The sequence below is a fragment of the Colletotrichum phormii genome, assembly GCF_030913505.1.
Source record: "Colletotrichum phormii strain CBS 102054 chromosome Unknown BDP81scaffold_6, whole genome shotgun sequence".
Taxonomy (NCBI): Eukaryota; Fungi; Ascomycota; class Sordariomycetes; order Glomerellales; family Glomerellaceae; genus Colletotrichum; species Colletotrichum phormii.
In genome coordinates, this window is record NW_026851448.1 from 1512631 (window position 1) to 1535613 (window position 22983).

Consider the following 22983-nt stretch of genomic DNA (forward strand, 5'->3'; position numbering starts at 1 on the left):
CCCACGTCGAACCCCCCTCCCCCTTCCCCCCCCCGGATTGCGCCCGCCCGCTGTGGTGCCCGGAGTAAGGACCGGCATGTGACCGCGCGCATTATTCATCTCAGGTTTTTTTTTTTTGTCTGGTTTTTATTTTTTTTACCTTGCCCTTTCGGATTTCCTTTTTCCTTGTCTCACCGCTACTCGTTGCCAGTCGGTTCTGGACCACTCCACACGGAACTGCAGGTCCAAGTTACCGGCAGACCGACATCGTTACACACAAACGGCCATCGACGGACCATGCCAAAATCAACGGTAGTTCACATGGATCAGACGGGAGTAATCAATGCAAGTACGAAGTACAAGTGGAGGTCAACGAAATGCGCACGCAGGGTTTGAGGTGCCTTATTAAAATACTATCGAGTTTGTTCTGCCGCTGCCACAGATACCTTATGCAGACGCGGCCTTTTTTGGGGGGAATGATCATTGGTTTCTTCCTACTGCTCCACCTCGCCTCCAGATTGTCCCCTCGTGATGCAGCTCAGGGCACCGTGACATCTAGTTGGAATGTGCTCAAAATACAAAACTTGCAAAAAAAAAGCCACTTAGTGCTCAAGCAGGCGCAAGCTACCCTGCACAACGACGTTCTCGAGGATGGATCCAGGAGGCACATCAATAGTGCTGCCTTCCGTCGCAACAATAATGACGGTACCCTTGAGAGTGACGCCACGGCCGAGATTGACAGCACCAGTGATGGTAAGGTGGTCCAACTCAATGATCTTGGGAATGGAGGGGATGTGCTTCTGGAAGTCAGAGACCTTCTTGAAGTCGCTGCCCAACTTGATGAGAGGAGCGTCACCGAAGCGGCTGGAGCTCATCTGGAGCTGGCCGTGCTTGACGGTGTAGAGATCGGACTTGACGAGCATCAGGTCAGAGCAAGTCTTGACGGGCAAGAAGCGACGACGGGGCACATTGACACCGTGGGCGTTCTTGAAGTGACGGATGGCAGCACCGACAGCGGTCTCCAGCTGGATGATGGAGATGTCAGACTCGCCCTTCTTGTCACCAGGGATGGTCTTTCCGTTGGGAATGATCTCCATCTCAAGCTCATCGTTCTCGACAACGCGCTTGATGGCCTTGAGGTTCAGCCAGATGTTGTTGGTGTTGAAGTACTTGAACTTCTTGATGGACTTGAACTCGTTGACATGCTCCTTGGGGACCTGGGCGATCTCGAGAAGACGGACGGATCCCTCGTAGTCGATGATGGTACCACCCTTGACGTCGGCCTTGGTCTTGTTGGTCAACTCCATGATGTACTCAGACTCGGTCTCAACCATGTGCTGGAGGATGCGGAGGTCGACGACGGCGCCCAGGTTGTCAACGTTGGACAGGAAGACAACCTCGATGCCGCGCTCAATGAGCTTGTCGAGAATGCCGGAGTTGTAAAGCGACTCGAAAACGTCACCGTGACCAGGGGGGTACCAGTCGTTGATGGAAGAGTCGGTCTTCTTGGGGACAGGAAGGAGAGAGTCCTTGAGGATTCTGGGGTATCTGGACTGGTTGAAGGTGAGGATGTCGACGTTGTGGCCCTCGTACTTCTTGATGATGGAGGCGGTGTCCTCATCGGTGTTGAACGAGTTCATGAGAATGAAGGGCACGTTGACATCGTAGGTGCGGTTGAGGTACTCGATCTGGCGGACGGACAGGTCAAGGAAGGACATGCCGTCACGGACCTCGATGACGGATTTGGGGCCGACACAGCCCATGGAGGTACCGAGACCACCGTTGAGCTTCAGGACGGCAAGCTTGTTGAGGAACTGGACGGACTCGGAGTTGGCGAGGTCCTCGTAGTCAACAACCTGACCCTGGGCAGGGGGGGCAATACGGTCCCAGTCGCTGTCTCGTTGTCAGCTTGGAGTTCATTTGTGCCGCATCGTTCTTGCTATGCACTTACACGGCGTTGCCCTTGGCCTTGTCGTTCAGGTAGCGGCGGAAGAGGGCGAAGAAGTTGTCCATCTCCGTCTCGAACAGCTGTGAAATGATTAGGACTGGCCTGTCCACTACTACGATTGGGCTGTGATTATGCTAACCTTCTTCTGCTCGGGGTCGGTGACAGTCTCGGAAAGCTGGGTGAGGGCATTGCGCATCTGAGCAGCAGCAACGCTGGTGGAAGTGTTCTCGAAAGCCTGGGTGTGAAGTCAGCCACGCATTCAGGTAGAGGGGACCGACTCTTGTGGTGGTCGTATCTCGAAGTGGAGAATGCTTTGAAGCCATCGCCGAGTGATCCGCAGCGGGGCTCTGCGACCGATGCGGCCAGCTTTCTGCTACCCCTGACAGGCATCGTGGAGCTTGTTGCCAGGTTGAGAGCAGCGCACACCGTACTGCCCAGCTTATCCCCTTCAACCGTGTAAAGCCAGCAAATGTCCTTGAAAGTATCTGGTGCCTAACACATTGGCGATGCTGTACGATGCCGTTGGAAACTGGCCCAGCCGTGGTTGTCAAAGTACAGCAAGTAGCCAAGCGTCGTACGACATCTCAGGTATTCGGCATGGAAGAAGTGACACAAGCTGGCAAGTATGGCGGTTCTTGAGCTGTACAAGGCCCTGTGCTGTCTGTCTCGGGACAAAACAGGCGCCGGTCGCGGTACTCGACATGGCCTCGTTCAAGACTGCATTGAAAGAAAGGGGTGGATAAAGTATGTACCATGTGGGATCTCGTCTTGCCGTGGTGGCGGGAGCTGAACTCCTCATCGCTCTTGCCCTGACCGCCGAGGGGGGACTTGAGGTGAGTGGGGAGAGCGCTCTTGATCGCTTGAGCCATTGTGAATGATATTTAACGCGATTCGCGGTGTGGAACTGGATGTACTGAGAAAAATGTTAACGAATGCCAACAGAGCAAAGAGCGGCGTTCGAGTGTATCGTGATTTATTTTTTTGTAGGTGTAGAGGGGAGGGTGTGGAAAAGGAGAGGGAAAAACAAGCGGTGATTTCGAGGACGGCGGGGTTAGTGCCTACGTTGACAGGGGATTCGCCGTGGGATTTGCGGCGAAAAGATTGCTGGTAGCTCAGAGTGTTCTGTGTAGCCTGACGTAATTTGTGAGCTTCTCCGAGTGATTTGAGAGAGAGAAAATAAAGCAAGGTGTGGAATGAGGCAGAAGTTAAGGTCGGCGGAGGTAAAGCAAGGTACTCCCGCGGTGAAGGAGAGCTTGAGGAGGGCGGGGGAGGTACCGAAACTGCGAAAAATGGCATAGGGAGGCAAAGTGAGGTGCTTCGGAAGCAAGATCAGAGCTGCAATCTGCTTGGTTGGGGCAGATAGTGTGCGGTTGCGGTGATCGGCGGTAGGGTGAAGAAGGGTTGGAGGGGAAGCAGGCGGCGATTGGGGATGGGGAAGTTAAGGTACTTACAGCAATAGCAACAGCAACGCAGCAACGAGCGAGTGTGGTCGAGAATTTTGGTTGGGATGGAGAGGGGAGGATGAAGAGGAATCAAATAGGGAAAAAAAAAGGAGAGCCGTCAAAAAGAAGCAGAGACGGGCAGGAGGTGGCCGGGCAATTGGCTTTATAGCGGTGATATCACTGTGGGAACCCAGTCGATTCGCATTTGCCAATTTTCATTTTATCTCGTTCCCCCCGTTCGAGGAGGAGACAGCCACGGGGGGAGGGGCGCCTGTCACTGGAGACACCCGACGGCCGACACACCTGAAGACGAGATCGAAGTGCTGGGTGCTGGGCAGTCACCGTCGAGACCTTGTGCTTGCCTTCAAGGTTCCTTCCTCACCTCCTTCTCGAACCTGACGCCATATACGAAGTACCTACGGAGTACTCACACTACTTTGTACGGAGTGGTTTGTACCTTCCATCCCACCCCTCCTCTAAGGTAAGGTACCTGGGCAAGTACCTCATCCCACCTTCACCTCAACTTGTGCTGGATTATTTTTATTTCGCGATATCCGTGCGGATACATCACTCACCACACAGCACACAGTCCCCCAAATGTCGGGTCCAACATCCACATCAGCCTTGTCCTTTTTGTCCCATTGCCCCTTAGCTCGTACTCGTCTCCAATATGAGAAAGAGGAGATTGATCAAGGCAAGCTTCGAGACCCAAAATATTTCCCGCCCAGACCAGTCCCTGAAGCTAATCATCGGTACCTGATATCGCACACTCAAGCCATTCCAGCCCACCCCTCCTCGACTGCAACCCTCTGGCGTCTGGCCTGGTCACGGCCTTCTCAGCACCCCTGTGGCGCTTCAGACTAGTGACGCCTAAACGAGAGAAGCGGCGGCTGCAGCTGCTGCTGGCTCGCATAAGTGGCAAAGGCGAATGAGGCGCGGAGAGGGGAAAAATAATTAAACAACACCAGTCTCGAGAAGCACGTCGTTGTTTTAATCAAGAATTGGGGGTACACAAACAGATACGGACGGCGATGCAGATCATCAAAGCGTGCGGATAACGGCCAAATCTGCAAAACGCTGCGGCCAACCATCCCACTTCATCCAACCTACTCCAGGTGAAGCCAGGGACGACACCGGGAAGGCCAATGCTCAGACATACAGGAACAGTCTCTGAGGCACGATGCTAGGCAACGTCTTCCGTCTTTGCAGCAAAATGGAGTTACGTCCTCGGGTTTCCCATTCCCCATCACCATCTCCATCCCAAGTGCCAGCATCAGTCCGCGGCCACGGCCGCCCACACACTGCTGTACGGGAGAGCCGTCCGAACAAGTACTTCCCGGCGATGCATGCACTAAAAAAGGTGCGAGTCTCCATTCACTGCGGAGTCGAACCGTCTTCGCTACAGATTCACTCGCCTTGAATGGATATCCTAAAATATCACAACCCCACCAACCAACATCCTCGCCAGCTGTAAGATGAGCTGGACCTGCCCTCCTACTGTATTTCCTACCACGTCCCCCCAAGTCCCAACCACTTTGCGGAGTCCTTGTCTGCAATAAGGCGGGACGCGACACCTGATGTACCCATTTCTTCACCTACTTTACCTTAGAGAACCCGCCCCCCACCTGGGGAAACGTTACGGTGTGCTTCTCGCATTGCAAAAGCCTCCTCGGATCTGCCCAAGACCACAAAGACTTCGACGCGCACCGTCTTTCATGTTTACTTGGCAGTTGAGCAAGGCTGGTTCTGTTCGAGGGCATCTCAAAAGGGGCCAAGCGGTCCGATGTCCGTCTTTTCTCGCCGACGTCCCTCCATCAATGGCGCTATTCGCCAAAGATAGTCGGCCGAGCTGAACGCCCAATGGCCGGACTCGCCTACGCTTCACACACCTCATCGCCCGTCGTTCAACAATAGGAGTTGCCACCACCCTGAACTTCCCGACTTCGCTAAATTGATCGGGACCAAAAGTACTCAACCCGGCGACCTTTGCTTCAAGCGGCCGGGTTTTGCTTCAGTGTCAAGCAAGAATCGCCGTGCTATTTGCTTTCTGGCCCCTAGTCCACATCACAGCCGGAGCCGATTTTCTAGCCAAGCCGGCCCTCTACGGAATCTTTCCCGAACAATCGCTCCTTGAGCTCTCAAATGATCCAACCATCAGGTTTCTTGTGAAGTTCGTTGAACGAAAATAAAACACACAACCCCTGAATGCCGGCATCTGCGCCCCGGGCGGGCCAATTCCCACTTGGCTTCTCGTTCTAGTCAGTTCCCAACCCGCTCAAGGGGAAGGGATCCATCAAAACCCATCCCGCCAGGTCGGAAGTTTGATTACATACTGCTACACTGTGGGCCGGATGGTCCAAGACGGATATCTCGCAGAATATCCGTACGGAGTACAGATGCAGAGGCCCTTTCCGACACGATCATCTCATCTGTGGCGGCGGCCCATTGACGTTGAAAGGGAACTAGAGAGACTTTGACGTGTTGCCGGCCACCGCCCGGGCTCTACTATCTTTCAACTAACTCTTTCAGCCCGGCAAGCCAAACTCGCGGGCGTCCGTTCAGCCCGATCAGACACGACGCCGTCGGCTGTCATGCAAAAGACCCCTGTTTTCACATACGTCTCGCGAGCCCCAGCACGTTATGTAAGCGCAATTTGCGCTTTTTGACGCCATTTTCAATAATGGCATTCTTCTCCCGGATCTCGAACTCTTTTGTCCATACTCATCCTTGTCTAATAAGCAATATGTTGCAAGTTCCAGGCTGCGCTGATTAGCCGTTCGCCGGGGTGGTTAGGGAAGCAATGAAACGAAACAATGAGCCAAATGTCATCACCAGGGGCCGTAACCACAAATAGAACAGGCGGCGGACGGGAAGCCTCAATCCGTATCTGCACTTGGACTGCATCGCAGACAGGCCGCCCCATCAAATGAGGCTCTCCGATGCGTCCCACGTGGGGGGAGGGGAGGAAGCCCAGACCACACCACAGCGCCCAGAAGTTGTCCGATCATCCATCTGGATCGTCAAGTAAAGATTTAGCCGTACTCCGTACAACATATCCAGTCCCGACAAGTCGGCGCCTCTAACGTGACGGTTATGGTATTTCACATCATTCAGTCCTTTAGGTCACATAGGCGACAGGTGAGACCAGGTATACGGTGCATAGGTCAAGGCCAGGTTTACTTTAATCTGTCTTTTCTTCTACCTATCCTATCGTAAGGAGTCGGAGTATACCTTACGACAGATATGAAGGATGATTGTGTACGTTCCGGAATACGTGCGTGAAGTACGCCAGCCGTCACTGTCACACCAAAACACCTAGTCCTTCCTCGGTGATTGGTCTCGTTTTCACGAGAGCCTCAACCTGATAATCAAGCTACTAAACGCCGCCCACTCAACCTCCGAAAAAGGGGTATAAACGCTCGAATCACCGCCATCTCTTCTTATCCTCTCAGTAATAGCCTCATTTCTTCTTCTGCTTCTCCATGTTCTCCGTACACACGGGACAATACCACGTCCCGTTCGGCTCGCTCTTAAGGCCGACGCACGACCAGTGGAACCACTCGTAGGGGCAATCCTCATTGTCGCACGCCACCATGTCACCGAAGCTGACGTTCTGGCACGTGCAGTATTTCTTGTCGTCGCCAGCCTCATCATCTTCGGCGTCGAGCATGCTGTCGTCGCCGTCGCCGTCCTTGCGATCGCGCGCAGGGGTGCCGCTCGTACGGTCTGCGCGGCTGCGGTGGTCGCCGTCGTCGCCGCTTCCGCTCTCGGCATCCGATAGCTCACTATCTGCCGTCGAAGCTGGGGAGTTGCGGCTTCCGGCCTTTTTCACGCGGGACAGGGACGACTTGTTGCTGCTGATCGGCTTCTTCCGGCCCGCGCCACTCGGCGTCCCTTTCCGTATGCCTGAGACGCTCGATGCCTTTGTAGATGACGATCTGGGCCCTGCGCTGCCTGCTCGCACCGTGCCGTTCGGTCCGCCGGGGGTGGTTCCTTTCGGCGTGCCTGGGCCTAGTGAGGAGTGTCTGGCCAGACTGCTCGACGTCGCAGGAAGAGCGCCGAGTCCGGAGACGGAACGCGGTCCTCTCTTTGGCGCGCCGCTCCCCGGCCCTGCCGAACTCTCCCGAGCTTGACGATTCATTATCATGCTAGCGGCAGGCGTCGTAGGAGCCGAGGCGGCGTGTTGCTGGGACTGGGCGTTGCGGATCTGGGGGTTTCCTGCGCGGGCCGTGACCGGACTCGACGAGTTGATGATCGGGTTCAACGGCGTCGCGGTGATGGCTGTGCCGACGAGGTGGCTCGCGGGGTTGATGGATCGGCCTGACGGGGCAGAGTGGTTCGCGGCGCTGGGCCGGATGAGGGAGGGGCATTCGTCGGGTTCGTTGAAGCCTGGCTCGGCGCGGTCGTATAGCATCTTGATGTGTTGGTCGAGGTTTCGCAGGTGTTTATCCATGATGATCTGCAGCTTCTGCGTCAGGGCGATCTTCTCCGTGGCGAGCTGGTCGGCACGGATGAAGTTGTCGCGCATCTGAGATCGCATGCCCTGCTCGCGCGGGTTCGTCTCGTGGCTGCCGTTCGCCCTGATCCATTTCTGTATCTTTCCGTCGCGGTCATCAATCAGCTTGACGCAGTCGCCGTACTGCCGGTCCCTGTCGGCGATTTCATCCTGCAAGAAGCGAATCTCTTCCGGAAGGTTCTGAACGCGGTTGAGCCAGTCGTCGAGGATAATGGCCGGGTCGAGGGCCTCGGCCGTCGGCATCCTCCTGACGAAGTCGATGGACAGATCGTCTCTAGGCATATTGCGTGTTAACGACGGTCCCAGTATAGATATGTACCCTTTTGCTGAGCAAACAAGCGGCCGGGATCTGTTCTAGCAGGCAGACGAAACGGCGTACGCCCAGCAAGAACCACAGAAACGGATCAGGAGCAGGATGTATATGCAACCAAAGCAGGGTTCTTGCTAGAGACAGGGACGAGGACGAGGACGAGAGACGGAGTGCGATGATAGGTCGAGGGAGGTAGAGGAAGCAACAAAGGTCTCGTGAACCAAAGTCATCGAGATTAAGAGGGGACTATGCGAGGTAAGAGGGATTGGGGCAGAGCAGAATAGAGGATATGTGGAGTGTAAGGTATAGAGCAGAAAGCCGGCGGCAGGTGGGAATAGTGGCACGCAGGGTGACGGGGGCGGGGCGGCACGGCACGTCCGCCGACGGGGTGGGCTGACCGAGAGGGCGGAGGACCACTGGTGATATATTCGTATGCCTTGGCTGCACTTGCCCTTTGGGGAAGCGATGACAGAGGAGTCTTGGACAGGAGAGACTTTGATGAACAGAGACCCCGGCCACGATCCTCCGCAACGAATGAAGTGACTAGCTTGGCTCACCTAAAAGAAACTGGAGACCGGAAGAAGAAGGGGGGGCGTCAAATCGACAAGTTCTCTCTGTTCGATTTCTCACCAGCTTGCAGCAGGCGAGTCGAGCGTCGAATGATCGAGTCGAGTCGAGGCGAGGCGAGGCAAGGCGACGTACGGGCCCTTGCTCGTGATCCCGGAAGGTATTTTATTCACGGAGTAATAAAAAATCCCCTGCTGGATACGGATAGAGAGATGAAATTTTCTCGGATGCGCGTGGGTGTGGGGTGGAAGAGGCTGGAATCGCGTTTGTGCAGCGTGGTGGTCCAGTTCCAGTTGAATTCGGGTGGTGTCACCGGTGGGTGGACAAGTTTGCGAGGGTCCAGCTGGTCATGGCACCGTCCACTGACAGCGAGACGAGCTGAGCGGAGACGGGAGTTTTAGCCTCCGGTTTCCATGCTACTGGAGATGCGCAAGGTGCGTTCAGGCTTTAGGCATGTGCTCAGGCGGACCTTGAGTCATTTGATTGGGTGCATTTTCCATAGTGGACCAGAGGATACTTGATTGGGTCCAATCTCAATGTCTCCTTGTACCTATTTGGATGTGCTCAAGGAAAATTCCAGCCTCAAGACCCAAGATACGCATAAACTGGGTTCCCGCAAAGTATTCATTGCAGAAAGTGAAGATCTCAATAACTCACAAGCAGAAATCTGTAGACACAGAGCGTAAGGTACCCTGGTCATGCTCCCGATTCTCAGGCATATTCGAAAAATGTGTCTCGAGTGTACGGATACATTCGAGATTTCGTGCACGTACCAGAAAGTCAAGCCACAGTGAGGCTGGTGTGTTCCCACCATTATGGGGAAAGCGTCCCCAAATGCGCCCGAGGTGGCTGGTCTTTCCAATGAAAGGAAACCTTGCTTTACCTCAGCAGGGACCTACCTAAGGTACCGGCTTCCTCCCCCGTCGCCTGCCACAGAAGGTACCTACTATCCAATTATGAAGCCAACCCTTGAACGAAACCTCGCAAATACATCACGAATCACCAACCGACGACCTCACGGACAGCTTTGAGACTTGACGCAGATACCACCAATTACACCTCAATCCAACAGGAAGGAAATAAACATCGAAAGCTCTCGATTTGAGCCCTTGCGACGACCTCTGACTCAGCCAGCGTTACCAGCCATCTGTTCTACCATTGCTGAGTAAAACTCATCTCAGTCGGCCAGCCGAGGACCCCACCAGTCACCACATTCGACAACAATCGAGACTCATCTTGAGCTTCATCCCGGCCGCTCCGGCGGGATATCCGTCGCTCGCCATCATGGACACAGACGCGTACCGATTCCGCGTCCCTAAGCCGAATTATTTACCTCACAGGACCGACAAGGACGACATTGTCGAGGAATATGAGCCCCTCGGCCAAGCCAGTGAGCTTGACAACGCCAAGTACTTCGCCAAATGCAAGCGCATAGCTGAGGAGTCGGGCATCACACGGCCAAAAGGCTATAATGTCTCTTTTCATTGCAATCCCGAAATGGAGAAGCACCACTTCGGCCAGACTCATCCTATGAAACCCTGGAGACTTACACTCTCCAAGAGTCTCATATATTCTTACGGCATGTCCTTTGCCATGGACAACTACATCGCCCGAGCTGCCACATACGAGGAGCTCAACGACTTTCACTCGGACGACTATTTGGACTTTCTTGGCACAGTCCTGCCCGAGGCTGTTCCTAGGGACGTTGAGAACGCTAATCCCGATCTTAAGTTTAATCTGGGTGGCTCCGACTGTCCTCTGTTCGAGGGTCTCTACGACTACTGTTCCATGTCAGCGGGCGGATCTCTCGATGCTGCGCGAAAGATATGTTCCAACCAGTCCGACATTGCCGTATCATGGGGAGGCGGCCTGCATCACGCAAAAAAGGCCGAGGCGTCTGGATTCTGTTACATCAACGATATCGTCCTGGCCATTCTGCAGCTACTACGCTGCTATCCCCGTGTCCTTTACATCGACATTGATGTGCATCATGGAGACGGTGTTGAAGAAGCATTTTATTCCACCGACCGCGTTATGACGGTATCATTCCACAAATACGACCCTCTCAACTTCTTCCCCGGCACCGGCGGACTGGACGATAATGGTCCTAAGAACGAGCATAACCCAGGAGCCCATCATGCCATCAACGTTCCTCTGAACGATGGCGTGACCGATGACCAGTACAAGTGGCTCTTTGAGAATGTCATTGGTAAATGCATGGAGAAGTTCCGACCCAGTGCTATTGCGCTGCAGTGTGGTGCCGACTCTCTTGCCGGAGATCGCCTTGGACGTTTCAATCTTCAAGTACAGGGCCACGGCGCTTGCGTCGAATTCTGCAAATCATTCGGAGTGCCCATGATTCTCTTTGGTGGCGGTGGGTACACTCCCCGCAATGTCGCCCGCGCCTGGGCCTTCGAAACCAGCATCGCCATCGGCTGCCAGGACAAGATCGATCCCATTATTCCGACACACGCTCCTTGGAGAGACCAATTTAGGTATGAGGAGCTGTTCCCGACGTTGGAGCAGATTCTCGGGGAGCCGCGTGTCAACCGCAACACACGAAAGAAACTCGATGAAGTGCTGCAGCATGTGACAGAACAGCTCAGGTTCGTGCAATCAGCCCCAAGTGTACAATATCAGACCATTCCCCCAGACCTGGGCGGTCTGAGAGACGACGTTGAAGCGGCACTCAAAGAGCAGCGGGAGGCCGAGAACGACGCTGTGAGGAAACAACGAGAAGAGGCTGTTGGACAAGCCATGGAGTATGCATGAGGGCAGAGTGGCATTCCATCACAGCATGGGAGTACGCGGGATACCAGACGGAGTTTACGGTGTGTGTATAAATGCTTTCAGAGTTTAGGACTCTGCATCCTCAACGTCCACGGGCCAGAGCGGGCCAGGCGGGAACTTTGCGACGGAAACGATGAACAGCAGGGACAGTGTCAAGGTTGGTTCCAGCAAGTTCTTCCGGTTTACGTGGTTACTAGGAAATATCAAACAAGCACCAGTTGAGTCCGATATTCGTCATTTGTTGTTGCATCAGGATCTGTCATCTGTGACCTCAATCTTTAAGACGGCCGCTCCTGTGTGATATTCCGGGAAAACTATCATTTCAGAACCGGATGTCATGAATTGTACGGATTACGCTACAGAGTCGAACGTTGAGAGGTCGCATAACATCAGGGCAAATCTGACATTGTGGTCACCCATCATTGTGTGTTGCAATATCGAATAATGGAACCAACCTGAGCAACCCGCCCATCTCTCATTCGACATTATTCGGCTGCCTAGATAGCGGGGCTCGGATCAGGGACGCATCTCGGCCACTGCGTCCTACTTTGGCTAGATCCACGTCGGGCAAATCGAGCAATTGTCCAATGGGAAGTGACAGCATGACGACCGCCCTTAAGCTTAATCCCATTTCTCAATTATGCGACGACGACAACACCGACGGAAAGTTCCTTTGGGAAAGAAGATGATTAGAGGGGGGTAGAAGAGCTGACTGAGTAGTCGTCGGGGAGGCTCAGATGTAATCGGGGGGTTCGAGGTTTGCGTTCATCTACTTTACGCGTTTGCACCCAAGTTGCTTGGAAAACATCAGCAAGGGAAAAAAGGAATTGTGATTGAGATTTTTTTTGTCCCTTGACGCCCATGGCATACCTCTCCTCAACATCAGACGACTGGAAAAAGTGAAATACGGGACGATGTCACCCTCAACCCATGGGACCATGACTGCTGTCTTACAAGTTACACCTATTATCTGGCGATATTATGGCTCCCGGTCAGCATTTAGATCCAAAGCCAAGAGTGTCCTTCTTCGCTCTTTCAATGTGCGAGGCGGCAGGCCCAGGGATCGCGCCAATCGGCTTCCCGCACTGATGCTTAATTGACGCAGAGCCCGTCGCTGGATTTGGGTTATTCGTACCGACGGTTTCGCTCGTCGATGCCACGCTCCCCCTGGTCCTGCCTGCATCCTTCGAACTAGCTGCCTGGAGGGAGGGGAGCCACTTTATATCGATTTTGTCCCGCTTCGCACCAAGACCCCCGGATCCTCTTATAAGTCAGCTTGAAATGTATATAATGACCTCTTCACTTCCTTTCCTCAGACGATAGGGAGAGAGACAGAGAGAGAGTGTGTGCGTGTGTGCGTGTGTAAAAGAGAGCGTGCTGCGCATAGGAACTCGTACAACACATTCCCACGCCTCGACCACCAATCCTCTTCCTCGTCGGACAATACAAGTCCAAAATGGTCTCGTCACGAAAGCTCGCCCTCCTCGCCGTAGCCCCGGCCGGCATCCTCGGCCTCGCCGCGCCGCTCGCCCCCCGCGCCGTGGACTACAGCAAGTGGAAGCCCGGCGCCAGCTTCCAAATCGTCCTCCACCACCCCGTCTTGGCCGAGACCACGGCCGACATTGTCCCCGCCAACGCCGACGTCTGGGATATCGACCTGCAGCACGCAGTTGACTATCCTAATATCATTCCCACTCTCAAGGTGAGATGACATGAGTCTTCCCTAACTTATCTATCCATCTATACAACAGTACGAGGGTATCCTCGAAGAAAGGCAAAAGCAAATGCTAACTTCTAAACCCCCCAAAAAAAGTCGGCGGGAAAGATTATCATGTGCTACTTCAACGGCGGCGCCCTCCAAGACTGGGACGAAGACCTAGACGCCTTCCCCTCCGCCGTTATCGGCTCCCCCTGAACCCGCCCTACACAGACGAGCGCTACCTCAACATCAAAGACGCCCGCGTCGTGACCCTCATGAAAGCCCGCCTCGAGCACGCCGCCTCCATCGGCTGCGACGCCGTCGACCCGGACAACATTGACGCCTGGGCCGAAGACGGCGAGGCCGACCCGACGGGCTTCAACCTGCAGCCCTCGGATTACGCCACCTACATCTCCACCCTGGCGGCCCACGCGCACGCCCTCGACACTACCGCCGGCGCGGGGCGGAAACTCCTCCTGGGCCAGAAGAACGCGCCCACCATTGCGCCGCAGCTCGCCTCGATCGCGGACTTTGCCGTGCTGGAGACGTGTTTGGGGACGAGGACGTCGGACGAGGTGGAGCCGTTTTGCGCGGATTTCCAGCCGTATATTGCGGCCGGCAAGCCTGTGTTCCAGATCGAGTACCCGACGAGCGTGCGGGACGACGATTCGATTAGCCAGGTTGACTACAACTACTTTTGCGTGAACAAGAATGGCAACGAGGGGTTCAGCGAGGTGTTGAAGCACGCGAGCGAGCAGGTTGATGGCTGGGGCCAGTTTTGCGGGCTGGGGCTTACGGGGGGTAGGTTTGAGACGCCGACTGTTGATGAGGGGCCTGATGATGAGTGAGTGAGTGAGTGAATGAGCAGAATGTATGTTGCGAGATGTTCACTAAGTATGGGGTGGACTGCTGTGGGCGATGAATATGGACATGATTTCGATTCTTGTACTTAAAACTTATATCCAGTAGAACATGTACATGCTGGTGACAATTTTTCAACACAGTCCAAAGGACGAAAAGATTCCGCAACTCCGTGCAGGCCATAACACAGAAGAGCAAATAACCAACGCGATAGGGCATATCAGAGAGCCGTAGTGAAATTCCAGGGAGAGCCTCTCCCTCCAAAACCCTTAGTTGTGGAACTGAACAGAAGCCTCGGCTTCTTGCTCCAACATCTTACGCTTCAAACCCCTCGCTTTCAGCGCCACGTACCCGACCAGCGCAACACCGACGGCGAAGCCGGCCGAGAGCAGAATGACGTTGACGGGCACGGGATCGCCGCCAAAAGTCTGGTGGAACAGGACATCCAGCCCAGACTGCAAAAAGTTGAAGAGCCCCGACAGGCAGATGATGGTGCCGTACACGGTGCCAAACGTCTCAAAGCCAAACACTTTCGCGCTGTAGTCGGACACGGCGGTGTAGTAAAAGGGCCGGTAGAGCACGAATAGGCAGACCTGGATGTAGGCCGCGGCCATGTTGTCGACGACGCCCAGCACGCCAATGGTGGTGGCGATGGTGACGAGCGCCGTCAGGACGGTCACGGTGCTGGTGTAGTCGAGGAGGACGCCGATGAAGGGGATGGAGAGGATGCCGCCAACGGGAAGGGCGACGTCGAAAAAGTTGTTGATCTCGACGGCCTTGCCCACGTCGCCAAAGATGACCTCATACTGCGCCCGGATGGTGGCGACGAAGTAGTTGATGCGGAGCATCTGGATGACGGTGAAGAGGCAGATGAGGATGAACCACGGCGAGGCGATCTGGCGCAGGGCTGAGCGGTTATGCATCACGCCCCAGACGCCCGACATCTCATTCTTGTTCTCCTGGCGGATCTGCTTGTCCGCCTTTTGGGTGCCCAGCAACTGCTCTACGTCGGCAACGACGGACTCGCGGTGCCGGCGCTCCTCGCGCAGAAGCGCCGTGTTCTCGTCGACCTGGTCGTCGTACGGATCCGGGTCTGCGTCGTTCGCGGCTACAGTCTCCTCTTGCAGCTCGACCAGTTCTCCCACCGTCTTGTACGACTGCTTGGGCATCAAGGCGAATTGGACAATGATGATAAAGACTGGAACGATCAGGTACACTTTGAAAAACTTCTCGTGGCCAAAGGTGCCTTCCGATGCTTGGAAGATTATGCGGTAGACCAGGAATAAGGCGCTAGATGCGTCGAAAGCGCCAGTCATGAGGGCGAGAATGAAGCCCGAGTGCTTTGGGAACGCATTGGATAGTTGGAAGGACGAAATGTAGGTGAATGGACCGCCAAGGGCAAGGCACAGGTATCCAATGAGAAAACCGTCGAAAGGGAGTGTCTTGGCATAAGCCATCAAGATCGATCCGATGATTAAGAAGACGCTGCCCACAAGTCCACAGACACGCGGGCCGGCGTGGTCAAGCAGGGCGCCAACGGGCAAAGCAGCGATATTGGTACCAACTGCTGCCACGGTGAACATGAGATTGAGATGAATCTCAACGCATGTATCGTCGGGGGTTGAGTTGGACTCATCGGTGGAGCAGACGTCGCTGTAGGCGCCTTCTCGTTTCAGCACCGGCTTCAATGCCGCAAAACCAAAGGCGATACCCGCTGCAAAGAGGCAGTATATCACGGCGATGGTGACTTGAACTACAGGAACTGGTCAGTACATGTTCCGTGTGATAGACGATATCACAGCGTCGGCCACTTATTGGACGGCAGGTGACAGGCTTGTTAGTGGGACGAGCGACGTACGGATTCTTTTCCACTGCGGAACCTCAAAAGCACCAACTGCAAGTACGGTATCAGGCTTGCTCGCCGCAGGGTCCCATTCATCAGGAAGAGGGTTGAAGGTGAGACGTCCCGCCCTTACACTTGAGGCATCGCTACCTCGTCTCGATCCCTGTGCTTGGGGAAGGAATTGGAAAGTTTCCACCGAGGCTACACGACTCAACGACATGGTGAATGATCAGTCGGTCGACGTTTCTTCGTGGGTGAGTTGCCGGTGAGTAGAAAGAGAACGAAAGCAGTGAATGATAAAAATGTTCAATGGCTACTGTTAAAGAAAACAGCCGCCAAGAAATAGGTTCGAGAAGGAAGTCGGAGCTGAGGGTAAGAGGTGGAGCCGAGCTCGAGATAGCTAGCCCAGCAAGCTCTGGTTCGCCAATGACAATCCGTCGATAGACAGAGAGGTTGGCGAGACTCGATCGAATGGGGTAAGGCAAGGTAGAATAGAACAAGATACACTGCAGAGCCGAGTTTTTCAGACTTTTCAGTCGAGATAAGGCTCTTTATCTGTCAATCGAGAACCCAGGCTTTGCTGCAAGTCCTGCAGAAATTTTCTGACGTAGTGTGGTGTAGTCTTTGCGGTTTCCCCCCATTCAGCCGGAATCGCGGGGCACACCATACAATGATGGATTGACGACAACCCAGAGCTGTGGAAGGCACGGCAGCAATCTCGTAATCAGTCTCCGTGGACTAAGACAGTGTAGGTGACAGCCAGAAAGATGAAATAGCAGGCAAAGATATGGACAAGGTAGGGATATTTGAAATCTAAATTATGCTCGAGAGAACTGTAGGAAGGTGTCGAGGTTAAAGTAGAGAAAATCTCCAACAGACGAGTGATCAGGTGGCGATGCAGGGAAGCGCCGATTGGGCGGGGGTTCGCGGTTGCATATTAAAAGGGACACGGGCAGGACACGCGGATGATTGGGATGCAATTGGACTTGGTTCACAAGGAAAGAGCCAATGCTATTTAGAGCAAGACATCATGGGCAGGCACGGCAAGGCAGGGGAGAGCGGGGCAGGATAGACAATATGTAAAAGAATAACGTCGTAGAAAACGTCCGTTTGCCTCCCTACCTCGGTATGTAAGTTTGCTCAGCCGCTGTACGCTGTGCCGTTCCCACCACCGAGACGACCGCATGCATGGAGGACAGAATGGAAATCGGATGAAGGAATTGAACCGTCATGTGGCCCTCTTTCTCCGGTGGGCACCACATACCGTCCCCGATCTGCCGCCGTGAACCGAACCGCATGGGCCCAGCCGCTCGGGGAATGGGCGCGAGCTTTTGCACGGAATGGGGTTCACGATTGGGGTGGATAAATCTGTACTTTACATTGCACGAATAGATCCTTCGCTGCTTTTGATGGGCAATCTCGTATGCGAACTGTTACCTAAAGCTTAAGCTGATTGCGATTGCCGTTTATAAGACCAAATCAGAAACAATTTCAGCCAGTGCATGCCGTTGGGAAAGAGAGCAGAAAGGCTCAAAAACCCCGTAGATGAGAACGGAAGGAACCCCTCTTGGACCTTGATGCATTACCTGTTCCATCCTGAACACCTACCTACCTTACCTTACTTGGGTATTTACCTACGAGCATGCGGCCCCCCGACAATATTGGAAAGAACACAATGACTTTTGCAAGTGAATGGGGAACGGAATCCGTCGAGAAACCCAGATCAGCGCCAATTTACATAATAAGACGATTTAGCCACCTCTGTCGACACCATCTCCTCATCTTCCTCTAACCCAATCGAACCCAGTAAGCAACAGCGCGACGAAAGTCAGCGGTAAGACCGGCTAAAGCAATTGAATAGAAATTCGCAACTCGCAGTGGATTGCATCAACCGTGCAAGCGTGGATCAAATGTCCTACGATACCGTCGTCCATGTGCTTCATGTCGGGACCATGATGCACACCGTGACTTGGTAGAAACTTCAAATACCCCCGTCTAACGGTCTGCTTCAACTGCTTTGGCGGCCCAGATGCCCCCGACTGCCATCTAACTGCATGCGGGGAGGGCACCCCATCTAACGGCCTCCGGCCAGAACGGCGTCGGGTGCGAGGGCGCCGGCGGGTGCAAGGTTTGCCTGGCCGCCGACGTCCACCCCTGGGCCCCGAGACCCAACTTCACCATGGGATCTGTCCCAATGACTCCCGTCTGTCTTTTACGGAGGCTAAACGTTGACAAGGGCGAGATAGGGTAGTCGTGAGCAGTAAAATTAAAAACTAACGTTGCGTCGGCAATACACGAAGCGGCTATAAGGGTACCCCCAACGCCCGCGGGCTACGCTCGTCATGAGACCACCCGCGAAAACAATACAAGCACGGTAGCAGGGCAAACAGCGATAGACAAAAGAAACGATGTGTCATGGTGACAATGTGCCGGCGAGGGCTGCCGTTCAAACTCTGCCCTTCCCCAAATCTCCCGTCCATTCTTATGCAAACTACCCGAGTCGAGTATCCATCATCTCTAACCCCCTACTAATTGTTTCCTGTTGTACTTTGTTTTGCGGCAAAACGTCGGCACCCACACGCGAAAGAAAACGCCTCATAAAGGTAATCGTAAGGCATCGTCGCAGAACGTGGCTCGAATTGACATGGGCCGAAGTCGCCGATAGAAAGGAGATGTCTGTCTCGGCTCGTCGGGATTCCGGGATAGTTCCAGTTGCGCCCCCGGGCTGTTGACCTCGTCTTCCATCCATCGCTCCAACTTTTCCTCTCCAAACGTCTCCACAGCATGAATATTATGCACACAAATTAGAAAAAGGCCATCAAAGATCGTAAGCGGACGTGTCGTGCCGATCCGTCGATATTCTAGATGTATTCACGAGAAACAAAAGCAAAAACATCCACGCCAGATAATTACTGGTCATGAACTCTTCACTTGTAGAATCTGATGATGGCCTTGGCGTCGCCGGATATGGCCGTCTGGTAATTGCGCATTAGTCAATGAACGATTTGCATGTGTCAGAGTGGTTAAACGTACAGTACAGCCAGTGCCACCTCCGGTGTAGGAGCCGTCAACAAGCGCACACTTGCTGTTAGCACCGATGATTTCAATGTTGAAATCAAGCTTGGCGGTCGATGTTGGTGCGTTGTTGAAGATGGAGATGTAGGTGTTACCGTCGGAGCTCTTGCCAACACCAATGTTGACGGGAGCCCAGTTGCCAGCGCCAAGAGGATCCTTGGAGCTCTTCCAGACGCAGGCATCGTCGACGGCGTAGCCGAGCTTGTTGACGTAGTACTGGGCGGTAGTAGGGCTGTCGTTCCAGACGTAGTAGTCGGCAGAAGCAGGGTTGGTGAGGGCCAACTGCTGGCCGGGCTGGGGAACAGTGGCGATGACCATGGATTCGGTACCAGGGTAGTCGGTACGGCAGACGCAGGAGATGTCATCGAGGTCGTTCTGGACAAAGACGCCGCCGGCACCCTGCTCGCAGAGGATCTTCTTGGTAGGGCGGGAGAGCTCGAGATATCCATCGGCATTGCAGTAAAGTCCACCAATGGACTGCTTGGTCGAGCCTTGAGCGGTGGGCCATTGGGTCTTCTGGTAGCCGTCGAGGCAAGAGTAGGAGCAGAAGGATTTCTTGGAGCAGCCGCCATCAGAGGCAACGGCAGTCTCAATGAAGGAGATGGCGGCGTCGCCGACGCTGTAGTTGGGGGTCCTCTGGATTCCAGTCCAGCCGTTGGTGCCGAGGTAATCGACAGCCACCGCGCCGTACTCAGAGGGGAAGTGGGAGCAAGGAATGGTGCCGCTGGGGAACTCGGCGGTCAGGCCCTTGCCTCCGGAGCTGCTCGAGCCTCCGCTCGAGGACTTGGAGGTGGAAGCGGGTGCCTTGGTAGAGGTGGAAGAAGGCGTCGGGGTCGGGGTGGGAGTCGGGGTGGGAGTCGGGGTCGGGGTCGGGGTCGGGGTCGGGGTCGACGAGGTGGAAGGCTTGTTAACCTTGGCCTCGAAGAACTGGGCGTCCTTAGAAACGGAAGGCGTGGGGGCTGTGGAGGTCGAGGCAGACGGCAGAGGGGTTGAAGAGGGCACAGTCTCGCCGACAACAACAAACAGGCCATCGGCGATACCCTGCTTGGCTTCCTCCTCACTAATAGGCTTTCCTCCCAGTTCGTAGGCGACCACGGTCGGGCCAGACTCGTACACGACGACAACGTCGCGCTGGTCGAGAGCGGTGTCCTTCTTGACGTGGCGGTGACGGTGGTTGTGGGGTTGAGCAACGACACCGGCGGCGAGGGATGCCGCAATGGCGAGGTTAATGATGGACCTCATATTGTCGATTGATGTTGATATTCTAGAGCATGTGTTAGCGCATCTTGAACCTCAATTGCGTTGAAGGGTACACGAAAGGCGCTTCATAGGGGGTTGGAGAGCCGCCGCAACGGCAGACAATGGATGAGCTTGAACATTGCAACAACATCAACGATGCAGTTGTAATTTGTCCATCGCCTTCAATGCCGCGCGCAAGTTTGTTGCTTCCTCTTGCGATGCTGCGTTGCGCGTTCTGACCGAATTGCTTTCGTGTACCCTCCCAATTGGGATGCGTTTCCCCCGTCACAACCAACTCACCCTTTTCTCGCGAGTATTGAAACCAGAGTCGAGAACTGTTTCGATGTATGGCGTGTCTTACCGGCGTTGATAGTGATCGAAACGGAAAAATCGTACTAGGTGATTATAGGATAACGAGTGTTGGCTGATTCGGATTCAAAAGAGTGTAAGTGAGAGCGAACTCTCTAGTTGGGAATCAACGCGGTGAACGAGAATGAAGAGCTCGATGACCAGGAGAAACTGAGAAGAGGGAGAAGGAGAGGGTGAAGTGGAGGAAAACAGGGTAAAGAGGCCATGTCGTGGATCCCTTGGGAAATTAGTAAGACCAGGCGCGGTAGGTACGACAGGTACAAGCCGTACAAGCCACCCGGCCTCCAAGACCCCCCCAAGTGTGTCCAAGACCACACCGACCACACCCCAGGCGCTATTATCAGAAACAAGAAGAGACGATCCCGCCCGCGGGCTGCAGGTACTGCAGGTACAGACACGCTTAGTGTACCACTGTACTACCGTACCTTACGAGGGCACCTGCCGCACCTCGCAGCAAAGCGGTGCGTCTCCCCAGAAGGGGAAGGAAAGGGGGTTATCTGCCTAGACGGGACTAGCGGAAAATTAGAATTAGTGGTTCGTTGGGTCCATTTATTTTTACGTTGACATTCTGGAGGAGCTCACAGACACACAGGCACCTGGACCGGGCCCTTGACCTTGACCTTGACCTTGACCTGGACCTAGACAGTGGACCTTTGACCTGCGCTCTCGCTTCGCGGTCAATTGTTACTTCCATTGGATGCTTGGCTGATTGCTCCTTCTTAGGTAGGATGAATTCGCTGCTTCTCGCACTCACTTGCCCGCGGGATCCCATCCCATCCTACGGATACAGAGTACTCCGTACGGAGTACCTACCCATCCCAGCCACGACCAACTTCAGTGGAGGACAGAGGAACCACAAGGTGCTGCTGCATGTGAAGCCTGGGGCACGCCGCACATGGACATGCGGACGGCGGACCCAAAAGGCGCAAATCCCCCTCTTTTTTTTTTTTTTTTTTTTTTTTTTAATGTCTGCATTGTGTCGTACGAGGAAAGTGGAAGGTGTCCTGCAGCCAACAGGCGTGGCCCCCTTCCTCCTTGGGTTCCTTTCTGGCCAAAAAACGCAGCTGGCAGTGCGCCGCAGTGGTCGGAAATCCGGGTCCAATGCATGGGAAGCATATTGCCTTCATTTGCGACTTTCATCATCTATGGCCAACTTGTCCAAATAACGCCAAATATCCATGGATGCAGTCGTAACTTGTCATCTATGTCCTTGTCCTCATCGGATCCTGGCACTGCGTGGAAACGCACAAAAAATCAATCGGGCTGTGGCACTCACCCACGAGGCACTTTCAGGGACGTCCCGGTCACACTGCCTGACCCTCCCGTCGCGGCGTCGCCTGCGCCTTCCACACAGCTGTCGTCCGATCAATTCTTTATTTGCATCTTGTTTATTCTGCTCGCCTCAGGCATAATCAGTTCGTCTCATCATGCGTCCATTATGTCCTTCTGGGCAGAAAAAAAAGCAACATCAGAAACATAACTGACGGTGCATGTAGGAAACAACCGCAGCGCACATTTACGACGGGATCTAATGCGAGACAAACCAACTGGCGAAACAAGCCATTACCGCCAACCAGAGCCGTTGCGTGTCAAGCCACCGCCTCGTCCGCATTTCCCCCCTTTTTCTTCCTCTACTACCTTAATACGGAGTATCCGTACATCCTCTGTGTACAATTGGACGAATAGATCATATCATCCCCGGACAGAGATGCAGCGCTGCGGAAATATTCGTAGTCGCCCCAGCTCCAACTCGACAAGCCTGGTCGGCCGAATGACGATCACCGCTGCCATTGCATGCGTAGTGTGTTGGTAGGAATAAACCAGTCAACTGTCGCATACTATCCTGGTCAGAACCCTGTCCTTGATACAACACAGCCAGCCTGTCGCCGTGTCAATTGACGGCTTGATTTTCCCTCTTGGTCTTTGTCGACGACTCTGGCCCTCACCCAGTCGAATCAGATTGCCTTGGCATAATTAAAGAACCATGCATAGGTAAACCAATCCCTGCTACTACTCACCATGGGCTGGTTTTTGGCAGCTTTGCTCAATTTCGAGACTGCAAGGCAATTAACCGTCTGTCAAGCGCCTTTACCGAAAATGTCGACGACGTTATTTCCACTCGCCAGGCTTGTCAATTGGTCTCCTTGCTTTAATCGATTCGTTGCTATCGTCGTCGTCGCCCTCAGCTGGCGTCGTCGTCACCTCACATCTCAATTCGCTGAAGTGGGAATGGGTTAACGTCCAGCAACAGCAGCTAGCCTTTTTTCATTCCCTTTGAACCATGGTCGTCAAAATCTTGGGTTCTTTCCAGACTCCAAGTCTCTAACCATCCGTTGTTGATTTCG

General features: G+C 54.2%; 7 protein-coding genes across 7 annotated transcripts; 3 read left to right on the top strand and 4 right to left on the bottom strand.

Annotated features, from left to right (window-relative positions):
* Positions 1 to 581: 581 nt before the first annotated feature.
* Positions 582 to 2796, bottom strand: BDP81DRAFT_392419 (UTP-glucose-1-phosphate uridylyltransferase; the record flags this gene model as incomplete). Its single annotated transcript, XM_060587704.1, has 4 exons — positions 582 to 1872; positions 1931 to 2007; positions 2067 to 2162; positions 2680 to 2796. 4 exons carry the CDS (start codon positions 2794 to 2796, stop codon positions 582 to 584), a joined length of 1581 nt encoding a protein of 526 aa, XP_060447645.1.
* A 3911-nt stretch (positions 2797 to 6707) lies between these two features.
* On the bottom strand, positions 6708 to 8494 carry BDP81DRAFT_195786 (PHD-finger domain-containing protein). Its single transcript, XM_060582473.1, has one exon. The coding sequence runs from the start codon at positions 8165 to 8167 to the stop codon at positions 6830 to 6832; it is 1338 nt and encodes a 445-aa protein (XP_060447646.1). The 5' UTR covers positions 8168 to 8494; the 3' UTR covers positions 6708 to 6829.
* A 1254-nt stretch (positions 8495 to 9748) lies between these two features.
* Positions 9749 to 11958, top strand: BDP81DRAFT_423286 (histone deacetylase). Its single transcript, XM_060590056.1, has one exon. It carries the CDS (start codon positions 10047 to 10049, stop codon positions 11532 to 11534), a length of 1488 nt encoding a protein of 495 aa, XP_060447647.1. The 5' UTR covers positions 9749 to 10046; the 3' UTR covers positions 11535 to 11958.
* A 1050-nt stretch (positions 11959 to 13008) lies between these two features.
* On the top strand, positions 13009 to 14099 carry BDP81DRAFT_459618 (endo alpha-1,4 polygalactosaminidase precursor; the record flags this gene model as incomplete). Its single annotated transcript, XM_060593561.1, has 3 exons — positions 13009 to 13254; positions 13366 to 13449; positions 13488 to 14099. The coding sequence occupies 3 exons, from the start codon at positions 13009 to 13011 to the stop codon at positions 14097 to 14099; spliced, it is 942 nt and encodes a 313-aa protein (XP_060447648.1).
* A 282-nt stretch (positions 14100 to 14381) lies between these two features.
* On the bottom strand, positions 14382 to 16175 carry BDP81DRAFT_459619 (major facilitator superfamily transporter; the record flags this gene model as incomplete). Its single annotated transcript, XM_060593562.1, has 2 exons — positions 14382 to 15865; positions 15971 to 16175. 2 exons carry the CDS (start codon positions 16173 to 16175, stop codon positions 14382 to 14384), a joined length of 1689 nt encoding a protein of 562 aa, XP_060447649.1.
* A 2707-nt stretch (positions 16176 to 18882) lies between these two features.
* Positions 18883 to 20272, bottom strand: BDP81DRAFT_314533 (beta-glucosidase; the record flags this gene model as incomplete). The annotated part of the gene is made up of 2 exons (XM_060584004.1): positions 18883 to 18930; positions 18989 to 20272. 2 exons carry the CDS (start codon positions 20270 to 20272, stop codon positions 18883 to 18885), a joined length of 1332 nt encoding a protein of 443 aa, XP_060447650.1.
* A 1367-nt stretch (positions 20273 to 21639) lies between these two features.
* Positions 21640 to 22554, top strand: BDP81DRAFT_195838 (uncharacterized protein). Its single transcript, XM_060582474.1, has 2 exons — positions 21640 to 22053; positions 22135 to 22554. Exons 1-2 carry the CDS (start codon positions 21744 to 21746, stop codon positions 22449 to 22451), a joined length of 627 nt encoding a protein of 208 aa, XP_060447651.1. The 5' UTR covers positions 21640 to 21743; the 3' UTR covers positions 22452 to 22554.
* The last annotated feature ends 429 nt before the right edge of the window (positions 22555 to 22983 follow it).

Excerpts from the sequence above, each read along its gene's own strand:
- BDP81DRAFT_195786 (XM_060582473.1), bottom strand. The coding sequence starts at position 8,167 with ATGCCTAGAGACGATCTGTCCATCGACTTCGTCAGGAGGATGCCGACG.
- BDP81DRAFT_423286 (XM_060590056.1), top strand. The coding sequence starts at position 10,047 with ATGGACACAGACGCGTACCGATTCCGCGTCCCTAAGCCGAATTATTTA.
- BDP81DRAFT_195838 (XM_060582474.1), top strand. The coding sequence starts at position 21,744 with ATGGGAAGCATATTGCCTTCATTTGCGACTTTCATCATCTATGGCCAA. Across the intron at positions 22,054-22,134 it reads GCTCGCCTCAGGCATAATCA|GAAACAACCGCAGCGCACAT; the intron begins GTTCGTCTCATC and ends CGGTGCATGTAG.